The sequence below is a fragment of the Mya arenaria genome, chromosome 16, assembly GCF_026914265.1.
Source record: "Mya arenaria isolate MELC-2E11 chromosome 16, ASM2691426v1".
Taxonomy (NCBI): Eukaryota; Metazoa; Mollusca; class Bivalvia; order Myida; family Myidae; genus Mya; species Mya arenaria.
The window spans coordinates 14,247,953-14,273,707 of record NC_069137.1 but is presented as its reverse complement, the minus strand read 5'-3'; the positions used below and the strand labels follow the sequence as shown (position 1 = coordinate 14,273,707).

At 33.2% G+C, this 25,755-nt stretch overlaps 2 protein-coding genes across 3 annotated transcripts in view; one reads left to right on the top strand and one right to left on the bottom strand.

Annotated features, from left to right (window-relative positions):
- LOC128222088 (maleylacetoacetate isomerase-like) overlaps positions 1-25,752 on the bottom strand; it is a 29,584-nt gene extending 3,832 nt beyond the window's left edge. Inside the window, exons 1-6 of one of the 2 annotated variants that reach the window (XM_052930903.1) lie at positions 25,718-25,752; positions 17,500-17,551; positions 6,272-6,339; positions 4,878-4,958; positions 2,648-2,725; positions 660-792 (exon numbers count right to left, since the gene is read on the bottom strand). In XM_052930903.1, coding sequence (XP_052786863.1) covers positions 660-792; positions 2,648-2,725; positions 4,878-4,958; positions 6,272-6,339; positions 17,500-17,551; positions 25,718-25,729 — 424 coding nt within the window. In that variant the 5' untranslated portion in view covers positions 25,730-25,752. The remainder of the gene's footprint in view (positions 1-659; positions 793-2,647; positions 2,726-4,877; positions 4,959-6,271; positions 6,340-17,499; positions 17,552-25,717) is intronic. The other variant, XM_052930905.1, reaches the window with a different exon arrangement.
- Positions 8,281-11,185, top strand: LOC128222087 (uncharacterized). Its single transcript, XM_052930902.1, has 2 exons — positions 8,281-9,063; positions 10,578-11,185. Exons 1-2 carry the CDS (start codon positions 8,634-8,636, stop codon positions 10,907-10,909), a joined length of 762 nt encoding a protein of 253 aa, XP_052786862.1. The 5' UTR covers positions 8,281-8,633; the 3' UTR covers positions 10,910-11,185.
- Positions 25,753-25,755: the final 3 nt, after the last annotated feature.

Below are 25,755 nucleotides of genomic sequence, written 5' to 3'. Positions count from 1 at the left end.
TGGGGTAAGCAGTTAAAGGTTCATCACTCAAAACCTATGTTTGTTATATATAGGCATGTATTGATTTTAAATACAAGTGTCACTTTAACAAACTGCAATTACTCTGATAAAGAACTGTTCTTCTTGTTAATAATTTATAATTCATTATGCAATTCTTTAATTTTCAGTAATTACGGGTATAGTCAATTTAGAAGAGTTTACTTTTACAATGAAAATTCAATGAACTTATAATAATTCCTAGTTTGTTTCTTACTGGTTAGTATTGCTACTTCAGTACATGTATATTTTAAAAGAAAAAGAAGACAGGCTGAGCATTCAGATACTGGTACCCAGCTTATAGACTTTTGTATGAGTGAACACAAAATTGGGGCTTCATACACCATCTTGTATAGTTCGCTATGGTTTATACCTCAAACACACTTTTATGATATATTATTTAAAGATGATTTTTTTAATAAGTATTTAGCATTTAACTAGGCAAATTGCATTTAACTGGATCATGATGCATAGTTTCATAACTTTGTTATATTGCTTATTGGATATTTGTCAGTCAAAGATACAAATTTTGTGTTTACATCCTTACGTAAATCAATAAATGAACCAGCTTTATACAATAAACTGCAGTTGTCCACACTACTTTAAATGATAATCCATCCTACCCCCAAATCCTCTGTCAATCCAGAAGTTAGCCCATTCCGCCTGCCCCTCAGGCTTATCAGACACTTTACGTAACACAGAGAGATTCTGTATGGGCTGGGTCCCAGCAGCTATAACCTCAGCCAGAGCTCGCGCCTGCAGACAACGGGTAACACAAAATTAACATACAGTAAGTACTAAGCAGGTAAGCTGGGTTACAGATGAGAGTGAAAAATGTGGTAATGACACAATAGGACAAAATCTGTGTTTTAGTATAAAGTCTGATATTGAACTTGATATGTTAAATAGTACCTAGCCATGTGTATCTTCTAAAAAAACTAAAAAAAAATGTTTTCAACCGATGCAACTTTGTTCAACAAAAGAATTCAATGATTTGCATAATTTCCTTTAATTTCACTCTATCCCCAGATCAAGTTTCATGATCACAGTTTCACTACCGTTTGAGTCATCCTGTAAAAGAGCTGTAATTTCACTCTTTTTTTGCCATAGGAACGTTTTTTGTCTTAACATGAGAAATTAATTGGTGAGCGTTCTCTCCATATTGACATCTTACTATTAAGTTTGTATGTAAGATATCACAGGATCCTATTTTCCAGGACGGACTGGTCCAGGGAAGGAGCGCAAACGTTAGGTCCCCTCAGGTGAAACCATATAGGGGACTAAATACTCATATCTTTAAATACAAGTATGTGTAAAACAGTTAAGCTTTTACAAAACCTCATCAGCTTGCATACTACATGTAATGAATTTTAAAGCTGCACTCTCACCGATATTCCGTTTTTATAACTGTTTTATTTTTTGTCGTTGGAAAGTGCAATTTTTTTCGTAAATATCTGCAAACCAATGATAAAAGACTGCTGACAAATGCACTGTGTGTATACCACGTGATAAATTGCGTTATAAATGCTACGTCGGAAGGCAATATTTTTATTTGAAAAAAGACTTTAAACAAAGACAACTTCACTATTTCTACACAGTTTTAAATGAACAAAGCGCCGTCTACGCCGCTTACCGAGCCCTGCCTTCAGTCTTTACCAGAGTTTGATTGAGAGTTAAGTTTCTTTAAACACTTCGACAAACTTTTTTACAATATGGCCGTCTGACGGAGCACTGTCAAAACATGATTTTGGAAACTGGTTTGTTGAAATTGTTTGATGAAGCTAATGACTTTATCCAATTTTCAAAATAAAACAAATGCGGGGCACTTTAAGCGGCATAGAATGCCCTTAGTCTCATCTTAAGTGTTGTTGAAAAGGAAAAATAATCTTTGATTTAAGTTTTCATTTTAAGCTAATTATTGCCTTCAGACGTAGCATTTATGACGCATATACACACAATGAAATGATCAGATCGTAGATTTTCATATTTCCGTTGAAAAATTTATGTTTTATGGTTTAAACCGTTACAAAAGGTTTAAGAAGAATGCATAAAACATATTTTTTTTAACTTAAATATAAAAATCTGCGATATAATTTTTGTCAGCAGTCTTATATAACTGGTTTCCATTGGTTTTTGCAAAAATTGGCTCGTTACAAGACAAAAAATAAAAAGTTGTCAAAACGTTCAATCTGTGAGAGTGCAGCTTTAAGGCAAGTATATGTGCAATTATTAAATATAATTGGCAATTACCAATTGTGATTATCAAAAATCAACTTTCATCATGTTTTATTATTTGACTTTAATTATTTGATACACATGAAAAATACCATTTGTTGAGTCATGATATCATATTTCCAAATTTAAGCTTTGCATACAAACAAAGAAGTAGTTTATTTGTTTAGTTTACTTCTTCCTCATTCACATGTTGGGCGAATTTTATTTTTTTATATAATAAAGAAATGCTTGCAAGAACCATAACTGTTATTTTCACCGCCGTTTAGCATGAAAATACAATTTCCATTATTTCTGATTCCCTGATTGATTATGGTTAGTCATTTCGATTTGATTATCGATCATGATTATCTTATCTTTTCTGATTATCCAACACTACCTGAGCCTTCTTGATTGGATCGCGAGGAGTGATTGGGTTGTTCGGGTAAACATCTTCCAGGTAGTCAATTATCGCCAGCTGCAAAACAAACAATCAGGAATAGACAACACAGACCAACAAACAGACAATAAACAGAAACATGAAACACAAATTGTAAGCTTCTATTTTTGAAAGTGACCAAAGACACGGAAAAAATGACTTAGCAAAATAACATTTAATGTCCTTATATGTAATTGTTTAAGTGCTTATAAAAGTTCAGTAAGGCCTCAATTAGAAAACAGTTTGTTGGGTTTTACCAATTACATTTTGAGGAGTAGGCAGCTAGGTTTTTTACTTCCTTATTCCTCATTCCATAATGAAAAAATAAATAATAGAATTATTCCCATATGAAAGGCTAAAACAAATGGGTCATAACTTATGACCCATTTTATAGCCTTTCCTATGGGCATAGTTAAAAAAAATATAAAAGAATAATGCCTGGCATAGAGAAGGCTAAAAAAAATGGGTCATAATGCAGGGCTTCTAAAAACCAACAATTTGCCAGTCTCGACCGATTTTTTACCATACCTGACCTATTTCAGGAACAGAAAATGGTTAAAAGACTGGTCTGAAATTTGTTCATTTTTTTCTATTTTGGATAAAAAAAACTATTATTAATAGTTGTCTAACTGCCTGCCTGGTATAAAAAAACAACACTTCATCTAAATATTTAAAAGAAATTAACTAAAACCAAACAGTGCTGGAACTTCAAACTATTCAAATGAAAAACAAAAAATGCCGCAATAGGAAGAAACCAGGTTTTCAATGATTGACCTAAGAACTTCAACTAAGAATTATTTCTAAGCTGATTTGTTGCTTAATGTTTGCATGTAAAAGAACATGTCAAGTTGGTTAGAGGAAATACACAATAGACAGGAAGAATGCATAAGAATAGAAATAAATATTAAAGGGGAAGATAAATAATTTAATAATGATGATTAATTTACTTTGCCATGGCACTTATAGCTATCAGTGATTTCATTGCATCAACAAACTCTGGTGCTGGAAAATGCCCCCAATGAAATCCCGCGTAAGGTCTCAAGGTCTCAATAAACTCTTTCTATATACCAAATCTGGGCACAATATGTCAACCCAAACTAAAGAAACTTGGTTTAAACTGTTTTTCTATTTCTAGTTAAAGTGATCTTGATTATGACCCAAGGGGCCCAATACACAATCCCATGTGTATGTCTCCATGAACTTTTCCTTTATACCAAGTTTGGTCACAACATGTCAACCCAAACTGAAGATATTTGGTTTAAACCGTTTTTCTATTTTTAGTTATATTGAACTTGAACTTGACCCAAGGGGCCCCAAACGCAACCCCAGGTAAAGATCTCCTTAACCCTCCCTTTATTCGAAGTTTAGTCACAATATGTCATTCCTAACTAAAAGTATTCAGTTTCAACTGGGTTTTTTTCTGTTTTTTGTAACAGTGAACAACGCTTTAACCCTTGGGACCTCAAATGCAATCTCTTGAAGTTCTTCATCAACTCTTCCTATACACCAAATGTGGTCACAATATGCCAACCCTTACTAGAATTACCAGTATTCAGGTACATAGGTGAGTTTCATGAGAAACCCGCCTACCCGTTACAGGATGTAAGTCATTCTAATAACCCTGTTTACAATGTGAAAACCTGGTTAACAAACTCAGGTTGATGCTACATATACACTGGCAGAAGACAACAGTGTTGATTACTTACAGACTTAGCAACAGTGCTCAAAATAAGCTCAAGCCTGCAAGCCCTTCACTCGCTAAATGCTTTCTGAGCTTGTATTTAATATACGGTAGAAGGGCTTGTTAGAGAGTTGGATGCCAAGTGCTATAATGTAAGTTTTTGGACTTGTTCTCCCACAAGTCTAATTTCAATGACTGTAGCAAGGGCACCATAGAGACTTGGCCAGAGATTAAATCAGATTACAGGGTACCAGTCCTTACCAGCTGGGAAAGGGCTACTAACTGAATGGGTAATGGCCTCCTATCCATCCATAAAGGGCACAATGGGTAAATGTTCATATCACCATTACAGGGAAAAGGCCTGTCATTCAACCTTTAGTGCAGTAGGAAGGGCATTATGAAAAATAATGGCTATGGAATGAGTGGGCAAAGACTTTCTACTGGCTTGGTATAATCTAAATACTGCTTAAATAAAGCTGGCTGAATACTGTGTTGCTAAGGGTTATTTACCGATTGGGAAATGGCTACATCCCCGACGACTAACACAGGCACCTGGCCCATTGGATTCAGTGCTGTAAATTCATCCTTCTTCTACAAATAAAAAGTTTATGCATATTTCAACTTTTACAATCTTTTAATAATATTATTATTTAAAATTGAACAATTATTTACATTTATTTAAAAAAAAAAATAGAACTAAAGATGTTTGTCAAACATTATGGCCCCCTCAGCACCATGTTGTCAGGAATATTTTGACAATTGAATAAAATACGCACAGACTGAAATGCCAGCTGATTTGAACTGATGACCTCAAATTTAAAAGGGTCATCTTCTCACATTCAAGGTCATCATAACCCCCCCCCCCCCATGAATAGAATGTTCAAAATCATCCATGTCAAGTTTGATGACCATAGGTCAATGCATTGTCTATTTATTATTCGGACGTCCTTTTCACATTATTAAAGGACTTTGACCTTTGATCTTATGACCTCAAAATAATAAGGGTCATCTACTGGTCACACCCACAATCTTCATGTCAAGTTTGATGATCATGTGTGCATTGTCAAGTACTTACTCAGACAAGCTTTTCACATTCCCGCTCACTGTGACCTTGACCTTATGATCTTAAAATCATAAAGGGTAATCTACTGATCAGACCGAGTCACCATGTCAAATTTGAGGACCATAAGTCTAGGCATTGGCAGCTTATCTTACAGACAAGCTTCATTATTTCAAGGTCACTGTGACTTTTGGACATTCAACCCAATAACCTCAAAGTCATTAGGGTTCATCTACTGGTCACCCCCAACCTCCAAGTCAGGTTTGAGAACCATAGGTCAAGGCATTGTTGAGTTATCACGCTGACAAGCTTTTTGCATTCAAGGTCACAGTGACCTCAACCTTTGAGCCGATGACCTCAACCTTGGTTGATCGTTTCAACCTTTGACCTCTAAGCATGACCCTGACTTTGAGGTACAGACCTGGGTCTTGTGCATAACATACTACCTCATCATGGTGAACCTCCATGACAATTTGTTGTTTTTTAAATCCTATAATGCATGGTCAAGGTTACAGCCTGGACTCAGTCTGGATTGACATATGGACTTACACAGAACCTTAATTGCTACAACTATGTCTTGCTCAACACAAACGGGCTCCACAAAATTGATGACAGTTTTTGAATAGAACAGATAAAATATAAGTTTACATGTACATCTCCTTTTGTAATTGGGATGAATAGGAGCTAGATTGTTTTGGGAATAGGTCACGATCTGTCCACACAACCCTTGTAATGTTATGATGTTGGGTAGAAAAGAATACCATATTTAACCCACTTGTCCAGCTTCCTGACCGCAAACCAAACATGCATGCGCTGAATATTTATGTAAGGGTAGGTAACTTACCTGGTGGCCTCCATCTTTAACCAGGTTGACGGCCCGGTACTCATAGTCTATGCCTTTAAGGGCTAGCACTGAAACAAACATACAACAATTTTATAATACTGTAAAAAAAATTCAGACACGGTAGTCTCGAGGGAGAATGTGCATCAACCCGGGGGAACACTGTTGACCAACCCGAGGGAACACTGTTGACCAACCCGAGGGAACACTGTTGACCAACCCGAGGGAATACTGTTGACCAACCCGAGCGAACACTGTCGACCAGCCCGATGGAACACTGTTGACCAACCTGAGGGAACACTGTTGACCAACCTGAGGGAACACTGTTGACCAACCTGAGGGAACACTGTTGACCAACCTGCATGAACACTGTTGACCAACCTGAGGGAACACTGTTGACCAACCTGAGGGAACACTGTTGACCAACCAGAGGGAACACTGTTGACCAACCTGAGCAATCACTGTTGACCAACCCGAGGGAACACTCTGACCAACCCGTGGGAACACTGTTTATTAACCCTTGGGAAGATAAATTTGATAACTGCAATACATCAGAAATAAAAATCAAAGCATAACACATCTTCAAAGTGATTTCATTTAATGAAATACTATAAATATGTGTATCTTCTAAAGAACATCAGGAAACAAGAGCCGTCGTAAGACAGCGCGCTCGACTACGCCGCTTTGTCTAAGAATACAATGACGATGTAATAATACCAAGTTTGGTCTCTTTATGTCAAACCTAACTAAAATTATTCCATACATAAGGTGACTTTGATGCTACCCTCCCACCAGCCCGCCCAAACAATGACGCAAGTCATTCAAAAAGCTTGATTTCCCAATATGTTCATATGGTTAAGAATATACAAAGCTGCCTTTCAAAAGAAATTTAAAAAAAAAAAAAAAATAATAATAATAATAATTCAAGGGCCATAATTTGTATTAAGGCTGAAAACGAAGTTATGTTTCTTGTTGTGAGATGGTCGTTAATGATTTTGAATTTTTTGAAGTGCATTTAATGAACGGTATAGAAGTTTTTTATTAAAATCCCAACTTAAGTTTTACTTGCCTAAAACTTTAACCTAAGTCAATCAGGGGCCATAACTTGTATTGAGGATATGGAGTTATTAAACCTCATTGGGTGATGGTCCTGAACAATTGTGTGAAGTATAAAGTCAATTGAACAAAGGATATAGAAGTTATTAATAAATATTCCAACCTGCCCTAAAACTTTAACCTAAGTTCTATAGTCAATCAGGGGCCATAATCTGTGTAAAGAATGATATGGATTATCTAACCTCATCATGTGATGGTCCTGAACAACTGCGTGAAGTATTAAGTCAATTGAATGTAGGGTATTGGACTTATAAGCGAAAATCCCAACTTGCCCTAAAACTTTAACCGGACGCCGACGCCGGCGCTGGGGCGAGTAGTATAGCCCACCTATTCTTCGAATAGTCGAGCTAAAAAGGTAACGTTTTGTTGTCCTTACGGTAACCTTTTTGTAAACAAAGCAATGGGGCAAACGCCATTAACTAAAATGTTACCAATCTAAAAGTAAAATCTGTATTCATATCATTCTGTGAATGAGATCATCGCTGTAGTTGATGTATTATGTAGAGAATGAAGGAAGAGAGGTAAAAAAAAAAATGAAAACTAAAACTTCCGTGTCTCTATCAATAAGGAACATTTAAGAATTTATTCCAGTTTAAAAAATTGGACAAATCAATACATAGGTAGCTTCAAATATTCTTTACTACATTTCATGAACCACAATAATTTATGCAAACTGTATTATATATAATATATATAATAAATATATATATCAGTACAATTTTACTTCCTATTTTAGTCACATTTTAAATTATGAAATAAAATTACAAAAACAAATATATAATAGAGGCCAAAGATAAAATATCTTTAAACCATGTTAATTACATAGGTTGAACATAAGGTAAACATGCATGATGATCTAATTGATAATTTTAAAATGTGAAAAATGTGAATATTTAAAGGATCAAAAAGAGAGTTTAAAATATGAAAAGTTTAAAAAGGTAAATCCTCTGTGTTGATACAGAAATCAGTTGAAAGATAATAGACCAGCCCTCTATATCAATAGAGAAGAGCATGCTCACGTGAAGAAAATATATACGATTAATGAGGAAGTTTAAAAGCAAGATTTACTACTTTGAGAAATATAAAAGACTTTGAAACGTTTGGGTGTAAACAAAAAACAAGTGCATAAATAAATATGCAAATCTGTGCGCACTATTCTATGTTTTATCTACCATAAGGAAAAAATATTTGTACAAAAGTTCGGATAATACCTTTTAAATCATTTTCTAGATTGTAACAATCAGTCAATATGGCAAATGAAAATCTTTCAAGGGATATGGAGATATCATATTGTTATAAATGCGCGTTGAGAAAAATAAAAGTTGGAGGTGCCTTTTACTGCCAGGAATGTTCAAAGCGTCTGTGTAAAGACTGCGCAGCTCTTCATACGGCTAAGAAAAGACATAGAGGGCACGAAATAAGAGAAATTATGGAATACCCGAAGTCACCAATGACACTCGCAGACAAAGACGAGATTGGGTCTCTTATTAATTCACCCACGGGTTGTCGCCCTAAAAACCAATACAGCCCTGAACCAAGGATGCACAGAAATCATGCTTACGACGACACAACACCTTCTGATCCGCCGTACTTGAATCAAGATGTGCCCATCACGGAAGAAGACCTTCATGATTACGAAATTGTTGACTTACATGCACCAGACATGGAGGACAACATTGGTACACAATTATTTAAGTAACATATTTAATGATATTTCAATTAAAACAAAGGTTATCTGGTTGGCACAATGTTTGGCCCTCTAGCTTCTCACCTAGGTGACTAAGGTATGATTCCAGGCCTGAGCGTATGTAAATTTGGCTTTTGGTCAGCAAGCTGGACAAGTGGGATTTCCTTTGGGTTTCCTATACAACACACAACCACATTCTCGCATGAAATCATGCCAATGCGAGTGATTAATATAATGTTGTTATAACTAGTTTCACAATCATTGGAAAATAATTGCAAATTTTTTGTTGAAACGAGCATGGATCACTATAAAAACCAAACCATTAAAAAAATAAAGGGGAAAAATGCATTATATGCAAGGTAGAGTTATCATACTTGAATGTATAAAGTTTCAATGCAATACATGATGTGTTTGCTGAGATTTGTTTGCAAACCCTTCCCCAGAATTTCTAAGACCAAAAATAAAGGGCAATAATTTGCCTTATATTCAAAATAGAGTTATCAAACTTGGTTATCCAATTAGGTCAGATGGTTGAGTACTGTTGAATAATGTCTCAATGCAATACATCAAGCAGGTGCTGATATATAAACCTATAGATGTGTGCTTACTTGAAAAACCAGAATTTTAAGTAAAGAAAGTTAAATAATTAAGACCCATTATTTGCATCAATTTCAAATTACGGTAGTTTTATCTTTCTTCACAATTTAAACCAGGTAGGTTGAATAATAAGCAACACAAAAATTAAGTTTCAATGCAATTCATGATGTATTTTCTGAGACACTGACTTGGAGGTGCTAACATGCAAATCAGTTAAACCTTACACAACACTGCACTGTCACAGACCAATGATATAAGATTGTTGACAAAAAATCATATCGTAGATTTTCATATTTCTGTTTCGAAAAATGTTTTATGGCTTAAACCGTAACTAACGGTTTAAGAAAAATGCATAAACCATCAATTTTGGAGAGGAAATATGAAAATCTGTGATCTAATCTTTTGTCAACAGTCTTATATCACTAGTTTGCAGATATTTACGCAAAAATTTGCTAATTCCAAGACAAAAAATAAAAAAGTTGTCAAAACGTTCAGTCTGTGAGAGTGCAGCTTTAAGGACCTGGTGAGTAGTAAAAGTATAGCTCTCCTTATTCTTTGAGTAGTTGAGCTAAAAATTCAAACAAGTGATTAAAAAAAACCTCTTAGGGTAATAAAAAAATATAGGGTTGCAGTAAAACAATAGGGTAGGTCAAGAAACCGGAAACAAACATTTTTTTACGCCTTAAATAACCATAACATAATAACTTGATTCTATTGACACCATATTGCAGGTGAAAAAATATATGGCTTACTTTTGTCGTATTTTGATAAAAAAAAAATATGCTTAAATGAACAGAACAGCCTAATGGCAATTTTTAACGGGGAATAAGACCAAATTTCGGTCAAAAAATCACTTTATAATAAGAAAGACAGTCATGAACTTTTAACCAATGGATTTCATTATTTCAGGATACAACTTCATAGTTGACATAGCAAGCACGCCACTTGCAGAAAAGTGTAAAGTAGTGGGCAAAAAAATCTTGTTCATTCACGTCAGAGGTATAACTGTAAAAGAACCATCGACTGGAAACGGCGTTTTCACATACCAGTTAACATGGATACGGCGATATGGAAACAAATCTGGAATATTCTATTTTGAGGTTGGACGAAAGTGTCCGCACAGTGAGGGCAACATTGAAATGAGGTGTAAGGATGAAAAAACTGCCAAAGTTATTCAGAAATCTGTGCTTAAGTGTACACAGCTATATGAACACAAAAAATCAAAAGATAAAACCCTGTGACTGTATCTAAGTGTGGTTTTTACAAGGCATGGTTTCAAAATAGCTTCAATGGATTGTTACTATTTATAGATGGAGTGTATAATAATTGGAAATGTATTGGATTTCAGGCAAAACATGTTTTTCTCGTCTTAATTGTATTTTGTTCAGCAAATACGCTTAAGAAATCCTTTAGATGTTTATACAGAATACTTGGATTAAAATGATGGTTATCTGAACTTTTATATCACACCAGGCTTCATAAGTCTCTTATAACAGGATTAAACTAAACTCACAATTTTTGTTTTTCAATGATTTGCATAATATTTACTTCTTTAAAAGTTTTTATTCTAGAGATAGGAATTATTTGTTTGTTAATTACATTTAACCATTTTTCATTAATCAAAATTCAATTTAGGTATGTATTTTGGCTAAGTGAAATAAACTACTTAAGCCTGTTAAGCTTAAGAAGTTTCGAGAAATTGGGGCCAGTATTCCTGACCAATTTAGCATCAGATAAGAGAAAAGAGCCACTATGTGTTACATTATAATGAATAAAGGATTGAAAATACTATGGCAAAGAAAGTTAATGTAAGAACCAAGAACAAAATTGTGCGCAGGTAAAGTATTCCAGTCCAAGTCACTTGTAACTGGTATTTTGGGTGGATGAAAACTGAACACAATTAAAGCTGATTTATGTTCCGTCTCCTGACAATATCGGTACTATTGTTTACAAAGCTATTGTAAAATCATGTTGATTCTAGCTTTTCAAGTGTAAATACAAAGAAATGAGTTGGACATTAACCTCTTCCCATTGTTAATCCAAAGTGAACATTTTCCTATTTCTTTTTCTCTGAATGTCAGATTTTAGCTTTTAAAAAACAGGCGAAACCATTTCTTTCTTTAATATTGTATCTATCATGTGTTTCAAGTCTGAAACAAAACATCTGACACTCGATAATGTGTGTAAGACGATAATGAGGTTTCCTGAGGTAAAATTTTTAGATTCAGACCAGAATCACAGAATTAATTTTTTTTCTTGCATACCTTAAAAGATCCACATATGTAAATTTGATGTACATAACACATTTCTCTTGTTCAATTCATCAAAAAGCAATGTTGCTTACCCATGTTATGATGCGGGTTATTTAAGATAAATGTTGACCTCAAAAAGGTTTTAATGATTCTTTTCTTTCATTCTTAAATAAAATTTAAGTGTTATCATATATTCAATTACGCTTTTTTTAAAATGACTTAACGTAATGTTCATAAACCATGAAATAAAAGAAGAAAAAAATGGCGCAATGTTGCACATGACTCATTTGGCATTGGGGAATTTCCAGCACAGCTGAATTCACTGAAAATGTCTGTCCAGTGCCCAAGAATTATAATTATATTATACTAGATAGAGTAGAATATAGATTTAGTGTATCATAGAAGGTTAAGAAAGGATTAGGAGTTTTGATGTGATACATTATAACATACAGTCCAACCTCGCTATGTCGAGCTCTGATATCACGATTTTCCAGATGTGTCCCAAATCAAGAGGTCACCCAAACCTAAATATCAAGTTTGAGGGCCATGGGTACAGGCATTGTTGAGTTATCACCAAGACAAGCTATTTTGTGTTCAAGTTCACTGTGACCTTGACCTTTGACCCAATGACCCATTTTGATTTTGACCCTTACTGGTCAGGCCCAATCTCCAAGTCAAGTTTGAGGGCCATGGGTGAAGGCATTGTTGGGTTATCACTCGAACAACCATTTCGCATTCAAGGTTTTAAGGTCACTGTGACCTTGACTTATACCTAATGACTCCTAAAATCAATAGGGGTCATCTACCGGCCATGCCCAGCCCCCATGTCAAGTTTGGTGATCATAGGTCCAGTCATGGTGGAGATATCACTTGGAGAAGCTTTGTTAACCCTTTCGCTTTAAAGGTCACTGTGACCTTGACCTTTGACCTGATGATGCCAAAATCAATAGGGATCATCTACTGGTCAGGCCCAACATTTATCTTAAGTTTAATGACCATACATCCAGGAATTGTTCAGTTATCACTCGGACAAGCTTTGGTCTACCGACGGACAGAGCAACCAATCTACTGATCCACCGACATGTGTTAGGGAAAAAACTAAACTTATTTTCTAAGTGGGAGGAACTGTTAAATGGCCCCTTTGATATTAGGTAAAATCAACTGGAGTAAACTGTATATTCTGATGTTAGATAGCATCTATTTTTCTTGTTTATTTGCAATAAGTTGCAAATAAGCAATACTTGTACATTCATGTTTTGAGTAATATGTTGTGTACAATTGGCTATACTTCAAAAAATAGTTTATATATGGCAGCATAAATCTTCTTGAATACTACAGATAAGAATGTTTGCTAAAATACGCCATCCAAATCACAGACAATCAATTTAAAATTATTTTTTTAAGCATATTACAAACTCATACAAAACGAATATTTACACAATTGTTCGAAAAACATAGAGTCTCCTGTTTTCATACAGTTGCATGTACATTTGTATATGTATTTAAATATCATTACTATATTGTTTAATAAGCTAGTTCCATTGAAAGGTCACTTAATTGACCTGATTCATTTAAGATTTTTCCCCAATGATATGGCCTAAAAAAAAAAAATTGTTTGGTTAGGGTTACATCCTTTTCAAAAATAGGTAGGGTAGGTAGGCTTTTTAATTAATGTTTTTTATTAGGCTTTATATATGAATGTCATTTTCATCATTGGAGAATGGTGTTAAAGTAATCTTCTATATAAGCAATTAAGGTTTTAAACTACATATTGAAAAGCAAAAAAAAAAAAAAGATTTTTTTTTTTTTTTTTGGTTTTTCATTTTTTTTTTTCAAACTGACTATAAAAATGGTAGGGTCGGCGCCTATTCCGTAGGTAGGGTCGAGTAACCCGAACCAAATGTTGTTGTTTTTTAGGCCTATAATGGTTTAAAATAGTCTTGAATTTTTTTATTAACTCAATGTATAGAAGTTTTAGAATGAACAAGCTTCTTTTAAACTTTGAATATTTTGCTGTATTCTAGGTATTTAAATATAAACATACTATTTGTAATTTCTTTTGTAAAACTGTTAGTAAATAAATATTGTTGTTACTTAAAGTTTGTTGCTTGTTCCTCTTCCTCTTTTGCATTTGTTGGTCGTTACAATATGTTCTATAAGAATCATGTTCTACAAATCATTGTCACCGTTCGTCCAATAGATATGAATCGTAAACAATATAAATCTTCAAAAGGCTTGTATTGTTGAGCAAGTCACACTTGAATTGTATGTCTGAAAATGAATTATCTTCCTGAAGAGGCAAGTTATCTTTAACTACATCTTCCCAAGTAAATTATATTGTTTCATAATATAAAGTAGAAACGGTTTATCGACATTTGTCTGAATTTGTATCATGCCTTCTCCAGTTTAACATCCCATAGTCATGTAAGTTAAAAATTTAGCAATATTAGATAAACAGTTCTTTATTGAGTAATGTTTATAAAGTATGGTATGCAAGATTTCATCTTTTTACCAAATTGGCTTCTAAATCAGGCCCCAATTTCTCGAAACTTCTTAATAAGCTTAACAGGCTTAAGTAGCTTATTTCAATACGGGTAAGCCAAATTACATACTTAAATTGAATTTTGATAATTGAAAAATGGTTTATTGGGATTATCATAACGTTAATTCCTATCTAAAGTATAAAAAACTCTTAAAGAAGGTAATATTATACAATTTATTGAACACCAAAAATAGTGAGCTTAGCTTAATCCTGTTATAAGAGACTTAAGAAGTTTTGAGAAATCGGGGCCAGGCCTAAAAAAAATAAAATTGGTTCGAGTTAAAGTCAGTTGGAAAAAAAAAATGAAATTTTATTTTAAGTGACACTTGTATTTCAAATCAATTCATACATACACATGTACCATATTTCTTCGACTATAAGGCGATCTACTTATAAGACGACCCCCTAACTTTGCCTATGAAATCTGGTGTTTTTGTCTAGACTCGTTTATAAGAAGGGGTAAATTTTTAAAGCAAATCCAGCATTTCAATTCCTCCAAGTCTGCGAAAATGTTCAAGCTAAACAATCAGTTATCAACTAAATTTTTTCGTTTGCTTGAAGAAAAATGCCGATTTAATGTCACCTGTAAACTCTCTAATGTGGAGGTAGGTTAGTAATAGAACAAGGAAATGCGGTTAAGGATTGATTTAAAGTATAGTATTTTATATACAGCCAAAAGTTCATTCATATTTGTAGTAAACTCAAATTTATCAGCCATGATTTAAAGTTCCGCAGACAAGGATTATTGATTATTAGTTTTCCGATTGTAAGGTAAGTTCTAACCAGCCTAGACGAAATCTTGATAGTAAATTGGGATCATACCATAAAGACTGACCTATTTAAATACACATTGCCATGCACCTTTGATCTTTACACAGCTCATGCTGTGACATCACAAACTGTACCATTTGATCTGCAGTTGACAAACACAACACATTCCATTACATGTGTTAATAAGTTAAAATTTGGTAGGTGTTTGTTTGGATTGCAGTTAATGGGACTTGAATTAGAAGAAATAAATAACCATTGATGATTGCAGATAAATAAATGTAACGATTAATGAAATGTGTATTGAAACCTGCCAGTTTGTCTGCATGATATACGCAAAGCCTAATGATAAGGAAAAAATAAGGGGTTTTTTTCCGACATTTAATTATAAAGGCAGCAAAATGTGTCTCATGTGATAACGTGTTTGGACCAATAACAAGCGTTTGCCAATTAGAAGATATTGAGTGTTTATCGTAGCGAAACAAAGCAGATGGTCAACTTAATCTGATGGGTGTGATCTTGTCACGTTTATTGAGGTGTCATCAACAGACAATAAATCAGTCATTTGAATACTGTATGTTGAATATTCCTGATTCTGACTCTATTCTTTTTAAATTTCTTTTGCCTCGCTTATAAGACAGGTCCCCAACTTTAAGGTTAAAAATCAGGACCCAATTTCCCAGTCTTATATGGTATAACAAACATAGATTTTGAACATTAAACCTTTAATAACATGTTAAATAATGCATTTATGAAAAATTATAAATTACTGATAACTGTATTATAAAAAGATTGTAACCATGTATTTTATAGCAAAAATGTACATATATTAAATGACTGGTACTCTGGTCCTTAAAGATTGACAGTGATCACCTATCATCTCTTAAGGTAGAAATACCATGTTTTCTGCATCTTTTTTTCAAATTAAACACAGTATCCTTCATGAGAACCATTGTTTTCAATATTTATTCATCCTTTTCAGTTAATTAAAACAATTGTATAAGATTTGCTACATCTTATTTTGGATTATAAGTGCATCTTTAAAGGGACTGTGTCACAGATTGGCACCAAAAAAGTCTTTTCTGTAACGAATCTCAGGACAATTATCTAATAGAATGTGTTACGCTTTGATATCCTAATTGTAAAAAAAAATACCAAAATGTAAAAAAAAATTGTGTCGGAGACCGGGTTCGAACACGCATCGCCAAAATTCTAGTCCAGCATCTTACTCACTGCGCTACAAAGGCTTATTCTAATCGGATGACATAATTAAGCTATACACCTTACTCGGTAATATCACGTGATAACACCGACTAGCCAATCACGCATAAGGAATGAATTCTACCTGGTAGACATACCCAGTAATCTTTTTTAATGGAAAAATATGAAATAACTGCTAAACTTAAATAAATTGTAAACTATGTGGTACTTCAGTTAGTAAGTTTCAATACATTGTACACATCTATGCCAAGTTTATATCAGTTTTCGACAATTTTCTTTTTTTTTCGCTATTTTATCATACGTGAGAAAGTGTTTTTTTGTATGTAGTTAATACCCTTTATACAGAAGATCACTTAAACACCATTCGCCAATAAAAAAAAATACGTTCTTTTATAAAGCCAAACAAAAATAAAAAATAAAAAAAATAAAATGCCTACCTACCCTACCTGTTTTTGAAAAGAATGTAACCCTAACCAAATTTAAAAAAATGGCCTAACTGGAGCTAATATATCGCATGATTTGTAATAGATAATTTCATAGGTCATTATCTCTGTCTTTTCACTAGCAAGATAGCACAGATACTTGTAAAAGATGTTAAAGGGACTAGACTCCAGATGGTCCCAAAATGCAATGGTATCATCTGGTGTCTAGTCCCTTTAAGAGATCTAACCACCACTATCAGTAGTATATGTATAATATTATGCCTTTTTACATGTGTATTGTTGCCGCTGTACTGTTACTTCTTATCAATATTTTCATACTAGTATCGACCACTAGATGGCTCTTATCATGAAATATCCTCTTAATCATGTATTAAGGGCTTAATTCTCACAGGGCTTGAATTAAACATTACCACAGACCCAAGACCTTCTTATCTATTGTCTAAGACTTCCTTGTGTAAATTTCATTCAACATACATGTTTTAGTTATGGCTATGTTAAAATCTTGCATATGCCCATCGCCAAAGCAGACGACACCAAGCTATCACAATACCTTAACGTTTTTTCCTTAAAGAAAAAGACAAGCTTAAAACCAAACTATGACTTACCTATTCGCACCCTCCAGGAGGCTGAGCTTCGGAAATAGGAATACAAAATGGGCTGAAAATATAGTTAAACATTATGATTACTTTATACTAGGGATGCAAACGAATATTCGAATATTCGATCAAACGTTTGGTATTCGAATGTTAAAATGGGTATTCGAATATTCGATGTTTTGTTGTTGAATAAATATAATGATAAATCTATTGCCTACAACTCTGTTGATGTGTATAAAGTTTGTTTGTCTTGTTTTTACAATGACTGGCCTATACTGCCAGAGGTGTGAATGTGATGACAATACACTAAACACGCGTCATATGTCATTAAGGGACATACCGTTGGGTACTATAAAAAGTCCCCGTAACTTGGCTAAAAGTCAAGTGACACAAAAAAATTGATTATTTTCAGTAAATTTAAATGCCTTTGCCAATTAAGGAATAAACTAGTACCCCGAGTTGGTTTGGTCAAGCCCAGAACGAGGCTGCTCGTCCTACGGAAAGACCCTCCATTGGCGCATAATGCCATTTTACCAGAAATCCATCCAAGGTCACATTGTTTACAAAAATGAAGGCAGAGGAATATCAATTAAAAGACTTTTTTCTTTGTTCATAATGTATTACTTTTTGTCTTTCTGAAATGAGGAATTTTAGAGGCTCATTTGTTGAAATTCAGGGTCCACGGCGCGTAGTGGTTAGGCTAAAATGCCCCAGCTATTACGTTAGTAAACATTTTGATAGTTTACTACATTTTAAAAGATGTATTTTGGTAATTGAATATTTGTTCGAAAGAATTACCGAATATTCGAATATCAATTTTGCCATTCGTTTGCATCCCTACTTTAATACAAACTAGATTACATATTTTGAATGAGGACTACATTGTAGACTGTTAGTATTAATTAATATCTCGCCGTGAAGCAGGGCTGTCTTTCAGGTCAAGGGGAATTGATCCAGAGCCCTTCAAAGGGGAATTTTGCCAGAAAAGGTGAAATTCAAATAAATACTTTTAAGGGCTTTAATATGCTACGTCATATAGACAATAACATTTCATATCGAATGTGAAAATTGCATAAACCGGTAACTCAGCTATTTTTGTCCAATTTTGATCTTTTTATTTCTTCTTCATAAACAGGACATCCTAATTTTAAAACAAAATTTGGGAAAGATATTTAGTTTGTAAAGTGTGGAATGGGGCCAAATTTCAGCCCAAAATTTGCTTGATAAACAGCACAGGTAAAGACACATGAAATGCCCATGAATACATGATTTATGGAGAGTACTTTCAGTGTGTTTTCATCTTTTTTTATCAGGGACAGAAATTCTACTACTTCCCAATTGAAAAAAGTATAATTTATTTTCTCAAAATGTTTACACATTTCTAAATAAAAACTCCTATAAACCATGATAAAAATAAATAAATGAAACAACAACATGGAATCATTGCAAGTTGGGTTGATTTCTGATTGAATGTCCATATTTCATATTTGAAAAAAAAATGCACTTTAAGTGTAATTATTTATAATTTGTAATTATTTTGCCAATTTGAAGCTTTTCCGCATTAAATTTCCCAAAGTGAGAAGGCCAGAGGCCATGATTACGAACAGTCTCAAGTCCAAGTCCAGACTCAGAAAAGCGCTTTTAATAAATAACTAATTATTAAATCAAATCAATAAATTAAATCTATAATGAATTTAAAATTTAAAAAAAAAGCACAGGCTTATTTCTTTATTTTAAATGCTTTATTAAAGTTCATTTCTAACATTCTTATGCTTCGTATAGACCTATATTTAATAAATATATTAGGGATGGCAACGAGTAGTAAAATTGGTACTCGAACAATTTTTCAATTGAGTACTCGGGTACTCGATTACTCGGAAAAATTGAATTTGTTTCGGGAAAGACAAGATCATGTATACATGTATCATTCATGAAGTATATTATGCGTTAGACTTTCATTATGTACTTTAACAGAAAAATAAATAAAAGGAAAACAAATGTTGTTTCAGGCTTTTAATTTTGTCTTTTTCATTTCATTTTAATGATTTTATATGTAAGTATGCACTGCAAATTAGCTACAATATAGCTGGAAAGTTAAACCCGGATTTTATTCGAGCGTATAATCGAGATTTATAATGAACAACAATCAGAATAACAATGAACGAAAATTAATAGCACACATAAAAATAATGAACGAAATACTTCGTACTGTATTATTGTTGTTTACCTAATTAATATTCATAATGCTTGATTTAAGATATCAACCGATCAATTGTGATAATCATTGCAAAAAAACGCCCATTAAGAAATCAATGCTCGTAACGGTCGCCACTCGTTCGTTTGTTAGCGTCCATTGTTGGGTGAACGGTCTCTAATTGGTAAACAATAGAATTGTGTAGGTGAAAGTACCGCTATCAAAACTTCGCTAATTGACATCAGTGCTAATTGGAAATAGGGGCCCTTTGTTGACAGTTTGCAACTCTCACAACAACTCTCAACTAATTTATTTGGGTCAATTGTGTACACAGTGGGGATTAAAGGGACCGTAAATTGCCCTCTTGGCAACTAACCAGATCTGATACTTTGTCTGTAAATCATGTATTTTGTGATTTTTATAGATTTTTTAAAAAAATCGGAGTCATCAGTGTGTTTATACCACTTGATAAATTGCGTCATAAATGCTACATCTGAAGGCAATATTTGAAGACATTAAACAAAGATAACTCTCCTATTTTTTCACCATTTTAAATGAAACATGGTGCAGTCTACGCTGCTTACGGAGCGCGGCCTTCGGTCTTTTACCAGAGTTTGATTGAGAGTTTAGTTTTCAAAACACCTCAACAAACCTTTTCACAATACGGCTGTCTGACGGAGCACTGTCAAAACAATTGTTTGGAAAATGGTTTGTCAAAGTGTTCGATGAAACTTATCACCTTATCAAATTCCGGTAATAAAACGAAGGCGGGGCTCTTTAAGCAGCATAGACTGCCCTTTGATTCATTAAAAATGGTGTTGAGTCTTCATTTCAAGCAAAATGCTGCCTTCTGATGTAGCATATATGACGTAATTTATCACATGGTATACACACACTGTATATGTTTAATGTTGATATTTCTATATATAGCGTGCTACAAAATAGAATTACTGTCGCCTGTGCATACATGAATTTAAAAACAATTACCAATGCCTATTATCATCAGCAACCCAAGTTTCCAAGTAATAAAAAATGTTTTCATGTATACTTTTTGGATCCTGGCATCTCTCTCTCTCTAAGTCATGAGCCAACCTGCATGACAGAAATGATTCCTCAATCATCCCTAGCAATTCAAACATGGGTAAAAATGAACAACTTTTTTCACATTCTAGTTGTCTGATTGCAATGGGCAAGTAGAAAAATCGATATTAAATATAAGTAAGAAGATTTTCCATAAAATATCTAAATAAAAACTACTGATTAAACTGTTTAAAATCCACATGAAAAATTTGTTAACAAACCAATGGCTAAGCTGGAATTGTGTTAAATATATATGTACAGATGGGGTTTGTGACCAATTTGGGGCCAAGACTCAGGGGGAGCAAGACAAATCGGCCCCTTACCAAATCGGCCTACTACCAAATCGGCCCCTAAGACGTTTCGGCCCTGCCATTTCGTCCCCTTAATTAAAATGACTCGAGACGTTTCGGCCCCTTCGTGATTTTCAACAGAGACATTTCGGCCCCTTAATTTTATTTTATTTTTTATCTGGAGTATAAAGAAAAACATTGTAGGTCGTCTTATAAATGTAAATGAGATCTGTAAATAAGTTGTAAATAAAATCTTTAAATTTACAAATAGACAAAAAGCATGAAAAACATTGATATGACTTATATAAAAAATATAATTAAAATCTAAATAACTATTAACCCTGATTTTTAATATAAAATGTTAGAAAATCTAAGAAAGTTTATTTGTTATAACTGTTAATTATTAATTGATCATTTAAGACTTCAAAGAAAATTTGTCTTTGAACCATGCGTTCTTTTTTGCAAGGCAAACTGCTAGTGTTGTGGGTGTGAAAAAGACATTCAAATACGTGTGAATGAATAATTGTCTTTAATTTGTTAATGTTATTTACAGTTGATTAAAGAAGATCTGAGTAATATAAACAACGTAAGTATATATATTAAATCGTTTCTAAAATTGGGTACCATTTGTTTTAAACGTGTTGCGTTTTTAAAAATGCCTTTACGTTTCAACCATTAATTTGTTATCTATGTGGTATACTATTGCTCCAGAATAATTATTAATTATTATTTTTTCACAATTAGTGTTTTATCTATACATAATTAGGAAATAATGTTTGTTTTATAGATATGAATTGCAAACACGAGACAACTTGATAGTTCTACAAAAAATATACATTTTAAAAAGAGTAAAACAATATATCCATAATAAAAAAGTGAAATGATATTCTGTTTGAGGTGCGAAGAGAAAATTGGTGTTAATCTTAAAGTGTGAGAATAAGCGGTTGGGAAAGTCGGAACAAACCTTGTAGACGTATTTATAAGCTTGTAAACACAAAGTGTCACAATTCCAACACCTGATACCTTTGTGGAATGTGACAATTCGTCATAAGACCGTCTGTCTAAAACAGCGTTTAAGCCAGTATGGTTTTGCATACGTTTTCAATATAAGATTAATAATAGTTATTTTCATCCTTGCCTGATTTGAATATAAATTACAGAATTTCATAAAATGTATAACTTATGTCGAGAGTCTTACAGAGACATCAACGCCAGGATCATGGATGAGTGGGACTCATATGGCGGGCGATAGGTGTTTGGTCAAGACTGATGTTAGACAATGGACATGTCATTATACATAATATTAGCAACATAATTATGAATAATATTTAAAGATTATTTAAAAAAATGAAGTTTAAACATTTCTTCTTCAAATCTATTTCGTTTAATAAAAATATCTCGTGAATAAATCTTTACATGTTTTCAAGTGTACAGATAATTTCTTAAAATCTATTTTTATCTACACCTTTGTATGCATGTATATAGCTTTGTCTATTAAAATAAAAAAAATGAAATTACAAGTTTTTTACTTATATTTAGAAATAAAATAAAAATATGTTTTCAAGTGTACAGATATTTTCTTTAAATCTATTTTTATCTATACCTTTGTATGCATGTATATAGCTTTGTCTGTAAAAATAACAAATGAAATTACATGTTTTTTACTTATATTTAGAAATAAACAAAAAAAAAAAAGATAAGGGCCGAAACGTCTTCGTAATCAGGGGCCGAAACGTCTACGGGATGGGGACTATTTGGTAAGGGGCCGAAAAGGTAACCGTTTGAGCTAGGGGCCGATTTGTCTGGTAGCCGACTCAGGCTCACCTCAAATGCTAAAACATATACTTTTCCCCCAAAATGTGGAAAACCCAATTCCCAATTTTATGGGGTTTTCTAAATTGATTTCTTCATTTTCTTCTTTTCTTCAATAAAAGAATTGGACACCACGAACTGTTTTTTGGGAATGTTGGTGTATTCTTAATTTTTTTTATTAATTACTGATATTCTGTCAAAATTTTAAAGCATTCTTGTTGGAAATTGGAGTTCCAAATTTCAGTCAATTGATGCATATTTCCAAAGCATTAACTCCCTTATCCCAATTCCCAAAATTAAAGAACACTGATATCAGCAGATGCACACGAGAAAGAGGAATTCCCTGTTTATTACTTGATTAGATGTGTTTTAGTCACATTTGGATTTGACAGTATAAAAAATCAAGGTTGCACTTCAATATAAAAAATAAAATTGAGCACAAAATTCATATTCGTATACAATATTGTTCTGTTTAAGTTTATTTTTGCATAAACAATAGACATTTCACATTTAATAAATAGTACGGCATAATACCAGTAGGCAATTGGTTCTCAGACAGCAGTTGTTCTCGGACTTTCTCCTCATTTTGTAAGTTACAAATCAAATGCCTGGTTATTATCAATCAGGTGCTTCAAATGTCTCAGCAGGTACTGACACTTTTCAGCAGATAAGGAGTACATGTATATAAAGTGGAATTCCATACGTTTCTAGTTGTTTTCAAAACAATATCAAATTTAACCTACTCCGGGAATCACGATTTCAGTGCACATAAGCAAAAAGCTCACCATAAAATATGGACAACAGTCAGGTAAGACACTTGTTTCAGTATACTATTCTTTTGTGCAGACAAAATTATACATTGTCAGGAATAATTCATCTTTGTAGTTGAGTCTCTACATTTAAACATGTTGAAATTTGATACCATTGTACCACTGATGTCATACTTAATAGTTATTCATGACAGAAGAATAAAATCTCTTGTTAACTGGTTTAAATATTGCTCCTTTAAACATAATAAATAAATAAAACTTGCTTCAGGGTGGGATTCCCAGCTTTGTTGTTTATTTAAGGAAGGATCAAAGAACTGCTTCTATAGACATGTAATTTGACCCCTCCAACACCGCATTGACATTCATAGCCTACAAAAAATGGAGTAATGTTATTTAAAAAAATAACTTTTGCCTTAATTCATCAAAGGAAGAGCTGATGTTTATTCAGTGTTTTTCCCTCACTTTCATGGGAATGGTGGCGTCAGGCCCTGTTCGATACAGAAAAACTGGTGTCATTTTGGTAAAAAGGGGAAAAAACTAACCTGATTCATATAATGTTCAACTTGTTTTCAAAACTTTTATTCAACAAACCTCTTAAGGTTAAGAGGTCAGTGCCAAAAAAATGTCTAAAGGTGTTCTTTATACCTTCAAGAATAATGGGGCTAAATTTGGACTCCTCAAAAAGCAGGAAAAACCCTACTGTTATTGTTAAATAAAAATTATTTTAAATATCTTCAATAATCAGATATTCGAGAATGTCTCGATAAAATCTCTGTGTCTGAGAACTACTCTCCCACTGGTATAATACCAGATTAAGACATATTATCAGTTTACGATTGTTGACATACTTAGTCTGCTTACTATCCAGCTTTAGGTAAAATAAAGTCAATATAATGACCAGGGGTCTAATGAGAATGATCCTTAAAGCAAAGAGTGTACAAAAAGAACTATAGTGGAGCTTCTATGCTAACAACATTACAAGTATAGCTATAATAGTATAAGCAACTATTTGTTTGATTTCAGTGTTTTACTTAATCATTAAAATATAGCATGTTTTGATCTAGTCCAAATAATTGTACGTTGACAGATTTTTTTTAGATTTTTGATATGGCAAATCCTTCACGTACAAATTGTTAAGTATCAAAAGTGGGTAGTTGTTCCGATCAGGATTCCGGGTTAAAGCATATACCGTCTATAAAATATCATAAAAACAAGAAATATTACCAGATAATGTTATTTTATATTAGTTCCGTACACAAAAAAATAAATATCCAACTTATAATTATGAGTTTGACGGCTTTTTTTTCATTTCATTCTGTCAAAACATAACGATATATACATGAAGGGCACCTGCAAGGCTTTAGGACACAGTTTTAAATCTTTCTGAACATTTCGGCCATGGCCGAGTTGTTACGATTGTATAACAAGGTCTATCTTGAAGCTTTGTCGGAGGAGGCCGAGCTATTAAGATTGTATCGAGTTGTTCCCCTTCGCATAATTGTTGTCTGTGTCAGTCAACTTTCGTTTTATTGGAAAGGTAAACAACTTGTTTTAATGCACTTAATGCTTGTTTAGTGCAAAATAACATTTCACTTACATGGTAAAATATGAATATAACTCTTTATGATCAATTTCAACCATAAAATACTTCACTTAAAACAATTTCAATATTTTTAAAACACCCCCGTTTTTGCACATTCCCGTTTAGACGTTAGGGATTGGAAGAATCTATTATTTTAGACTAGTTTTGATCATATATAAATATCATGTTACAATCATTTTAGTGCAAGTAAATTAACAGATTATTACCCTATATGTTAGTAAATTTGAAAGGTAATGTAGAGATCTGCAAATAGTTCAACATGTAATTTGTAAAAATAATTTTATGCGGTTTGGTTAGAACAGGAACGATCGCCAGTTTACGCTTCTCATTAAAATCTTCAAAATTAGGTAATGTCAACAACATTCACAATAAAGCCAAGCTGAATGAATCAAGAAAAAATCATAAAGTGCACTCTGTTCTTCCAAAATTTAAATAATTAGAACAGAAAACAATAAATCAACAGAATCTTTCCGTGTACCTTCGCGGCCATGTTTTTGGAGTAAGTACAATACAGTA